We start from the raw sequence: 9613 nt of genomic DNA, 5'->3' as shown, positions 1-9613 counted from the left end.
ATCCGTGTTCTTTCACGGACCCATTGACTTGAATGGGTCCGTGAACCGTTGTCCGTCAAAAAAATAGGACAGGTCTTATTTTTTTTGAAAGTCAATGGGTCCGCGAAAAAAAACGGCACAACGGCCACGGATGCACACAACGGTCGTGTGCATGAGGCCTCAGGTGAACACAAAACCCCTCAGGTGAACATAAAAAAAAAAAAAGGGGGGCCAAAACCTTGCCTCACGAAAAGTAATATAGAGCTATTAAAATTCCTATGTACCACAAAAAAGTAATAATAAAAATGTCACCTTATCCCGTAGTTTCCAAAATGGTCACTTTTTGGGAGTTTCTACTGTAGGGGTGCATCAGGGGGGCTTCAAATGGGACATGTTGTCTAAAAACCAGTCCCTTCCAAAAACTAATCAGCGCTCCTTTTCTTCTGCGCCCTGCCAGATTTTTCTGTAAACCGCAAAATCAGGGTAATAAATATTGAGTTTTGTTTGGCTTTTAACCCTCGATGTGTTAAAGTAAAAAAATAGATTAAAATGGAAAATCTGCCAAAAAAGTGAAATTTTGAAATTTCATTTCCATTTTCCGGAGGCAAACTGATGCATTCTGAGCGGATCCTTTTCCATTCAGAATGCATTAGGGCAAAACTGATCTGTTTTGGACCGCTTTTGAGAGCCTGAAGAGATCTCACAAACTGAAAGCCAAAATGCTAGTGTGAAAGTAGCCTTAGGCCGAGTTCACACGAACGTGTGTGATCTGTGGCCATATTGCGGGCCACAATACACGGCCACAGTTCCGTGTGTATTCCGCATCACGGATGCGGACCCATTCACTTCAATGGGTCCGCAAATCCGGAATCGCGGAACGGCCGCACGGGACGGGACCCCTCGGAAGCACTACGGAGTGCTTCCGTGGGGTTACGTCCCGTACCTCCGTTCCGCAAAAAGATAGAACATGTCCTATCTTTTAGCGGAACGGGCGGATCGCGGACCCATTAAAGTGAATGGGTCCGCGATCCGATGCGGCTGACCTACGGCCGGCGATCGTGCATTGCGGCCCGCTATTTTCCAGCAGTCTGCGAATTGCCAGCAGTCTACAACAAAATCCAATCTTGCTGTTACTTGTTAAGGTTGTGTCCCTGCATGGTCTGACACTATCCAACCAGTGCTACCAGTGTCAGACTGTGCAGGGACAAGCTATCAATTAGTAACCCCCAGGTGGACTTTTTTATTTAAGATTTTTGGCAATTCATTCATGAAGTTCTCCTAGGAATAATGGAGAAATGATAGTTATATGAAAATATGTCTTAGTTAATGCAAGTGTGGCTCCTAAAACAGACATGTCAGGTGACCTGTTCTCTTTTATCACTAACAGGGTTCATTAGTTAAGGACCAGGGTGAGAAAATTGAGTATGGTCTCTTTAGGCTTATATATGGCTTTTGTACATATTGAAGGTCTATCCTGAGGATCGCACTGCAGGACTCTAGAACTCGTAGTGAAAGGCTGGTTTTGACATCTTAGTATTTTTGTAGTTGTATTTCGATAATCGTTGTAACTGTCCGTATTGTTTGTTGTTGTCTCTTCTATTCAGATAACACAACATCCCAGTGGATGGTTCTCATTGAGCCTGTTTTTGATACAATCACTATGAACGTCCTTCCAGGACAAGTAGTCATCAGGATACCACAGCTTCAGATTGACCGGTCTCAGGATCTGAGTATTGTTCCTGGTCAGCAGGCATATAAAATTATTGTAAAAATTAATAAGGTAATTCTGAAAATATTTTAGCGTATTTTTTGGTTTCCTGACAGATAAATGTGCAGGCACTGCAGAATCCCAACTGAAAATGTAGATATGTGGTAACCATGTTTGATGTATATACAGTGCTGCCCATAATTATTCATACCCCGGGCAAATTTTGACTTAAAGTTACTTTTATTCAAGCAGCTTCAAGTAATTTTTTGACGGGAAATGACATAGGTGTCTCCCAAAAGATAATAAGACGATGTACAAGAGGCATTATTGTGGGAAAAAAACATTTCTCAGCTTTTATTTACATTTGAGCAAAAAGTGTCCAGTCCAAAATTATTCATACACTTCTCAATAATCAATAGAAAAGCCGTTATTGGCTATTACAGCAATCAAACGCTTCCTATAATTGCAGACCAGGTTTTTGCATGTCTCCACAGGTATTTTTGCCCATTCATCTTTAGCAATGAGCTCCAAATCTTTCAGGTTGGAGGGTCTTCTTGCCATCACCCTGATCTTTAGCTCCCTCCACAGATTCTCAATTGGATTCAAGTCTGGACTCTGGCTGGGCCACTCTAAAACGTTAATGTTGTTTTCTGCTAACCATTTCTTCACCACTTTTGCTGTGTGTTTTGGGTCATTGTCATGCTGAAATGTCCACTGGTGCCCAAGGCCAAGTTTCTCTGCAGACTGCCTGATGTTGTTGTTGAGAATCCTCATGTATTGCTCTTTTTTCATGGTGCCGTTTACTGTGATTAGGTTCCCTGGTCCATTGGCTGAAAAACTCCCCCAAAGCATTAGGTTCCCACCACCATGTTTGACAGTGGGGATAGTGTTCTTTGAGTTGAAGGATTCTCCTTTTTTACGCCAAATGAAGGAAACATCATTGTGACCAAAAAATTATATTTTAGTTTCATCTGACCCTAACACCGAAGACCAGAAGTCGTCTTCTTTGTCCAGATGAGCTTTTGCAAAGGCTAAGCAAGCTTTTGTCTGCCTTATTACTTGCTGGTTGAATAAAAGTAACTTTAAGTCAAAATTTTGCCTGGGGTATGAATAATTATGGGCAGTACTGTATCTATATAGAAATTAACATAAATCTGCTTAGAGCAACCCATTTTTATTGAGTTTTTAACAGTTTCTGTTTTACAGCCTTCACTTTCAGTGTATCTACAGTGTTACTTTCTGTTTCACAGAGAATCTGTCAGGCAGCTGCTTTTGACAGATCCACGTGTAGCACTTATTTCTGAGCTCCTGACAGTTCATAAACACTTGTTTGAGTCATATTCTTATAAATTTGATTTTACCAATAAGGAGTGTTTACAAGATGTCAGGAGTTCAGAGATGAGGGCTACAGATGGAGATGTCAGAGCAAGTAAGACAGTCTGTGGATACACTGAAAGTGAAGGCTTTTGAAACTTAAAAAAAAAGACAATTGAAAAAATGAGTAAAATGCAGTGATTTAAAAATTGCCTCAAAATGTGTTAATAACTTTTAAAGTGAACTTCTGAGATCAGTTGTTGTTTGGGGGGGGGGGGGGGGATAGTTTCGCAAAGGGTTACCTGTAGCACTAGTTCACAGACACCAGTGGACCTTCTCTTTGCAGCGGTTCTCTGATTTGTAAGTTGAGGGGAGCCAATTGATGGGACTCCTTATATAACCTCCATATATTCTGGTAGGGTAAAGTTTTCCTGGTCCCATTTTTGTTGTAAACTTTATTGGGTAAACTGCAAAACAAAATGTTATCGTACTGCCAAACATGATACTATTTATGAATGTGAACTTTGCCATTGCTCAGTTATAGTAAAGTCAAAGGGCACATATGGAAACCATTGATTAAATCCTGTCACCATGTAAATGCAGTGTAATCTGCAGGCAGGATGTTAAAGAGCAGGATATGCTGAGCAGATTGATATAATTTTAAGAGAAAAGATTCAGTATAACTTGTATTTCAGTCATTTTAAATTACTGCTCATTCTGGGCTTTGAAGTTGAGGAGACAGTCCTATCAGTGATTGATATCTCTGTATACGCAGCCATAGAGTGAAGGCTGTCAGTCACTGATAGGACCATCTCCTCAACTTCAAAGCTCAGAATGAGCAGGAATTTAAATGACTGAAATACACGTTTCACAGAATTTGTTTCATTAATATACAGTACAGACCAAAAGTCTGGAAACGCCTTCTCATTCAAAGAGTTTTCTTTATTTTCATGACTATGAAAATTGTAGATTCACACTGAAGGCATCAAAACTATGACTTAACACATGTGGAATTATATACATAACAAAAAAGTGTGAAACAACTGAAAATATGTCATATTCTAGGTTCTTCAAACTAGCCACCTTTTGCTTTGATTTCTGCTTTGCACACTCTTGGCATTCTCACATCAGTGTGAATCTACAATTGTCATAGTCATGAAAATAAAGAAAACTCTTTGAATGAGAAGGTGTGTCCAAACTTTTGGTCTGTACTGTATATCTGTCTATCTCAATCTTCTCAGCTCCTACTGCTCTATAACAATTGTCCTTCAGATCAGACACCATGTTCTATGTGATAGGTTCCCTTTAAAAGTTTATGTTTTTATTTCTTTCAGAATACATCTGTAGATGTGTGGTGGCCAAATGGTTATGGTCTTCAAACAGGTTACAATATGTCTGTCACTTTTCACTTTGGGGGTGAATACCTTATTGAAAAGTCAACTAAGGTTTGTGGATTACATTTTTTTTTTTTTTCCAGTCATTACATTTTAAACTTTTCTCAGATTATTCTGTCATTTACTGAATAAACTTATATCTTAAGTGTCAGTGTAGAAGTGGAAGGTTGCCCATGTACAGCAGCAGAAAAAGTTCCATTCAGACATGCCTATCATGAAGCTGTATAGTACGAACAAATGTATTACAATCTTTGTTCCACTTTTTGACAAGGAGAATAGTCTATATTTTGTATGCACTTATGATTTTTCAGCTTTTCTAACCCTTGTTATAAAAAACACCATGAATTCCAATCATTTTTGGTTGCTATTTATTTTGTATCATGTAACTTTTGAAATGTTTGAATTTTGAAACATTCCTTATTTCTCGCCCAATTTCCTTGGGGGACACAGAAGACCTTGGGTATAGCTCATCTCCCTAGGAGGCGTGACACTAAGTGAAAACTGTTAAGCCCCTCCTCCACAGCTATACCCTCAGCCTGGAGAGAGAGACTGCCAGTTTTTGCTTAGTGTCCAAGGAGGCAAGACACTCCCTGCTCTGCAGGGCTGTTTTCTCCTTGTTTAAATTTTGATTTTTACTTTTTTCTTTTCTTTTTGTTCCAGATCATCAGGGACAACAGAGTCGCACTAGACCTCTCTGTTTCTCCCGGGGTTGAGCTGCGCCAGTGCCGGTCATCCGCACTGCTGCCTCCCCCACAGAAGACAAGGTGGATCAGGGCAGCCCAGCTCCCCTACATCCCGCCAGCGCAAGGGTCGCCCGCACGCCAAGTCCCTCTCCCAGCGTCCTGCCACTACGGTGCCAGTAGCTGAAGGGGCGACCCTGCTGGAATGGACTGAGGGTGAAGACGACTATGGTGAGAGAGTGGCTTCTCCAGCCCTACGTCCCCCACCCCCCACCCTGGTCTCCTGCGTGCCTGACCCCCCATACTTGGACCCTTCGGTCACTGCTGGACCTAGGCTGGCCCCTGGGGTGCTGCGGGGCGACATTCCACTCCTGCTCCCTCTCCTCCCTTCTGGCCCTCATGGGACATTTTAGCAGCAGAATGCTGCGAATAGGCAGTCTCCCTTCACTTATCAGCGTCCCTCCTGGAACGCTGTGCTCACATCCTCACGGGCACCCGGTCTCAGGGTCCCCCCATCCCCTCACCGATGCGCTGCTCTGGACCGGGGGCCTTTTCCTGAAGGCAGTGCTGCTTGGGCGCCCGCACCTCCGGCGCTTCTTCCCGGCCTGCTGGGCCGCACCTCCGAGCTGGGCCGCACTCTCCCGGCCCCCGACTGTTCCGGCCTGCGGGGTAGACTCCCGCGGCCGGCATTGGCTTGAGCACGATGCTCCAACGATTCCGGCCGGCCGTCGGCGACTTCCGGCCGGCCGGGCGCCGTAAATTTAGGTCCAGGCTCCGGGCCTACTGGGCCGCATTCCGGCGCTCCACCCGGGCCTCTGACTTCCGGTCCGCGGGGTGGGCTTCCGCGGCCGGTTTGTCCAGGCAGTCCGCTCCGGTTTCCTGTGCGGCCCCGGTCAGCCGGGTGCCGCAGAAAATTTAGGCCCCGGCTTCACGGCCTGCTAGGCCGCAAACTTCCGGCCTCTGTTGGAGGGGGCGGGAACTTCTCCGGGCGCGAATTCTTCCCGCCTGGAGGTTCCCCGCCCCCAGGGGATCGCGGCGCCGCCTCCTCCTCCCTTCCAGGTTGGTGGCTGTTAACCCTTCGGGTACCGGCCCCCGTGCTTTTGTTTGTTTTATTCGGCTGATGGGCCTATATGGCTGGCGCGCCCCCCCCCCCCCCTCTACTTCTATGCTGGGCACCTGTATGGTGGCACTTCTTTCTGCCTCAGTGAGGCTATTTTTTATTTGGGAATGCATGACATGGTTAAGTTAATGGATTTCTTGTGCGCTGCGCAGGACGCTGCAGCCTTATCTCAGTAGCGCCGCCTGTATGCGTGCTCCTTCCATGAGCGGCATGGTGTCGCACTCCCCGGCTGGTGCATGCTTCCCTTCTTTGGCCCTCTCCGGGATGCAGCGCTGGCCAAGTGCATGCGCCCTCCAGCTATGGTAATTGCCATGTGCAGACAACCCCTTCCTAGGCGGGAGGATACTGCACTCTCTCGGGCTGCAGGCTTGCCTGGTGCATGACCCCCCCGCTTAGGTGGAATACTGCACTCTCACCGAATACGGTGTTGGCCATGTGCACGAGAACGCTGCACTCGTTGGATTCGCTGCAGGCCATGTGCACAACCCCCTTCCATAGGCGGAATGCTGCACTCATTGGATTCGTTGCCGGTCTTGTGCATGTCCTCCTTCCATAGGTGGACTCTGCACTCTCACCAGATACGGTGTTGGTCTGGTGCACGACCCCCTTCCATAGGGGACCGCTGCATTTTTACTGGATTCACTACCGGCCATGTGCGTGATTCCTTTCCATAGGCGAAATCGCTGCTCTCACTGGATTTGATACCGGCCATGTGCATGACCCCCTTCCATGGGCGGAATGCTGCACTCACTGGATTCGCTGCCGGTCTTGTGCATGACCCCCTTCCATAGGCGGAATGCTGCACTCACTGGATTCGCTGCCGGTCTTGTGCATGACCCCCTTCTATAGGCGGAATGCTGCACTCACTGGATTCGCTGCCGGTCTTGTGCATGACCCCCTTCCATAGGCGGAATGCTGCACTCACTGGATTCGCTGCCGGTCTTGTGCATGACCCCCTTCCATAGGCGGAATGCTGCACTCACTGGATTCGCTGCCGGTCTTGTGCATGACCCCCTTCCAGGGGCGGAATGCTGCACTCACTGGATTCGCTGCCGGTCTTGTGTATGACCCCCTTCCTCTAGGCGGAATACTGCACTTTATTGGTTATGGTGCTGGGCAGCCGGCCGTGTGCATTACCTCCTTCCATAGGCGGTATGCTGCATTCTCATTGGATTCGCTGCCGGCCTTGGGCATGCCTTCTTCCCTCAAGCGCCATGCATACTCCCTCACTGACTGGGGTCGTTCTCTCGCTGATAAGTTGCTGGCCGCGTGCAGGACCCCCTTCCATGGTGGGATGCTTGCAACTCACTAAATCCACTGCCGGCCAGTGTACATGTTCCCCCTTCCGTGGGCGGTGTACGGCACTCTTACTGGATTCGCTGCCGGCCATGGACATGTCTCCTTTCCTCAGGCAACATACACACGCTCTCACTGACTGTGTTTGTTCTCTCGCCAGTGTGCTGCTGGCCAGGTGCCTGACCCCCATCCATGGCGGGGTGCTCGCATTCTCCCTGGTTGCAATACTGGCCATGGGCATGGCTCCCCCTTCTGGGTAGCATACTGCACTCTCACCAGATACGTTGCTGGCCTCTAAGTTGGGTGAAATGCTTGCACTCCCATTGGATACGGTGCTGGCCTTGTGCGTGACCACCCCTCATTCCATGGGTGGACTTTTTGTACGCTCACAGGACTCACACCTGTCCTTGTATGTGCTGTGCTGGACTTGTTCTTGTCCCCATTCATTGGCGAAGTAGTTGTACTCTCACAAAATTCGGTGTTTGGTGGATTATTGCACACTCACTTAATGCTAGGCTTACCCTGTGCATGTCCCCTTTTCATCTAGGTGGACGTCCTGCTGGATGCGGTGGGGCCATGTGCATGGCCCTCTTCTGGGCGGAATATGGTATGTCTTCCTTCTCTGAAGTAGGTGCTGGTCTTGGGCATCACCCCCTAGTTGGGCGGGCTTTGCACGCTTGCTGCCCGCACTGTTTGCCAAGTACATTGCCCTCTCTTCTGGGCAGACTGCTTGCGCTCCGTCGCATGCCATACTAGTCTTGTGTGTGTCCCCCCTTCCGGTTGCACTTTGCACTTCTGTGGGGCTCTGTGGCTGGCCCTCCTTGCTGTATGACTATTTCGCAGTGGGCGGACGCTCTTGGGGCTGCTACTCTGTGCGTTGTTGGGCCGTGTATGCCTTCTCCTTCCGTAGGTGGGTTGGCTTTCTCACTGCTTATGGGGCTGCTTGTACATATGCCTCCATTCTTCCTGCGACTTGTCGTTTTTCTCTTGGGATACGGTGATTGCCGCCGGCCTGGCACTCTTCTCTGAGGAGATCTTTCTGTTCACCTGGCCTGGACGGGCTCTATTGTTCTCTACTGCAGCGAGCTGGGTGGTATCCGTTCTCTGTTCGGAGGGTATATTTGGTGTTTCCGTTGTGACGGTATCCACCATATTCGTTGGCCCTTCCGTCTGGGGAGTGTTTGTGGTTCCTGGATGCGTACCCATTAGTTACCCTGTGGCGTTGCTTCCCAGCGCAAGCGGTCACATGGTCGAGAGTGCTGTCTCCAGCGTCCCTCGCAGTCTACGTTGGCTCTGGCCGGATTACGGTTCCCTCGCCTGTTGCCATTCCTCCTCTTGGATGCGTTTTGGTTTGAGTCCTTCCTGTTGGCACCCTCCGTGCTTCAGTTTGTTTTGCTACCAGGTTCTAGCCGCTCTTTTTGAGCAGGTCACCCAACTTCTCTTGGTTGCTCGATTACCGAGGTCAGGGACCTCCACTTTCGATTCGTTAGGGTATTCGCCTTCTGCGAATTGGTGAGCCGGACATCTCGGAGTAGCGGAGTTCTGCTTTTTGAGCGGTCCTGTGGCTTCCCTGTTGCCCACTTCTCCTTGCGGTTGGAGGGTGTCATCCGTCTTCTCGGCTATATTTTCTCTCGACGGCTCTGTTTTGGCTTCTCCTGGGTCAGTTTCACTCCGATGTGGCTTCTGCCCGGCCAGGCTTCAGGGGCTGTTCCTTCACTGCCCTCCCCCCCTGGGGAGACCAAGGTTGTTCATATGGATGGTCCCGGTGTTCCTTATGACCTCGTACTGTCTCCATTGTTCACACTGGCTGTACTAGCTGTGTGCCTATTACTGGGTTTGCCGCATTCTGTCCTCCGGCTGGGTGCAGATTGCTTTTACCATTCTGGGCGCTGGTCCTGCTTGGACTTTACCTTCTCGGTAACCTGGCGTGCCTACTTTCTTCTGTCAAGATTACCCTTCAAGCCCCCTCTTCGGGTCGGTAGAACACCTTCCTGTGGTGGCTACAACGACAAGGACTTTAGCCTGACTTGTCCTGGAGTCTGTTGGAAACTGGCCGGGTCCCTTTCGGTTCCTTCCGTTTGTCCATCTGCTCCCCCACTCCGCGTGGATTCGGGACGGCGTT

General features: G+C 48.6%; 1 protein-coding gene across 1 annotated transcript in view; it reads left to right on the top strand.

The window, feature by feature from the left end:
* Positions 1 to 1575: 1575 nt before the first annotated feature.
* The window catches only part of MANBA (mannosidase beta), a 79739-nt gene continuing 71701 nt past the window's right edge, over positions 1576 to 9613 (top strand). The window contains exons 1-2 of the mRNA XM_044274702.1: positions 1576 to 1759; positions 4336 to 4446. Coding sequence (XP_044130637.1) covers positions 1604 to 1759; positions 4336 to 4446 — 267 coding nt within the window. The 5' untranslated portion in view covers positions 1576 to 1603. The remainder of the gene's footprint in view (positions 1760 to 4335; positions 4447 to 9613) is intronic.

Source organism: Bufo gargarizans, unplaced genomic scaffold (genome assembly GCF_014858855.1).
Source record: "Bufo gargarizans isolate SCDJY-AF-19 unplaced genomic scaffold, ASM1485885v1 original_scaffold_2009_pilon, whole genome shotgun sequence".
Taxonomy (NCBI): Eukaryota; Metazoa; Chordata; class Amphibia; order Anura; family Bufonidae; genus Bufo; species Bufo gargarizans.
Note: the sequence above shows the minus strand (reverse complement) of the source record. Positions and strands in the feature narration are given on the sequence as shown.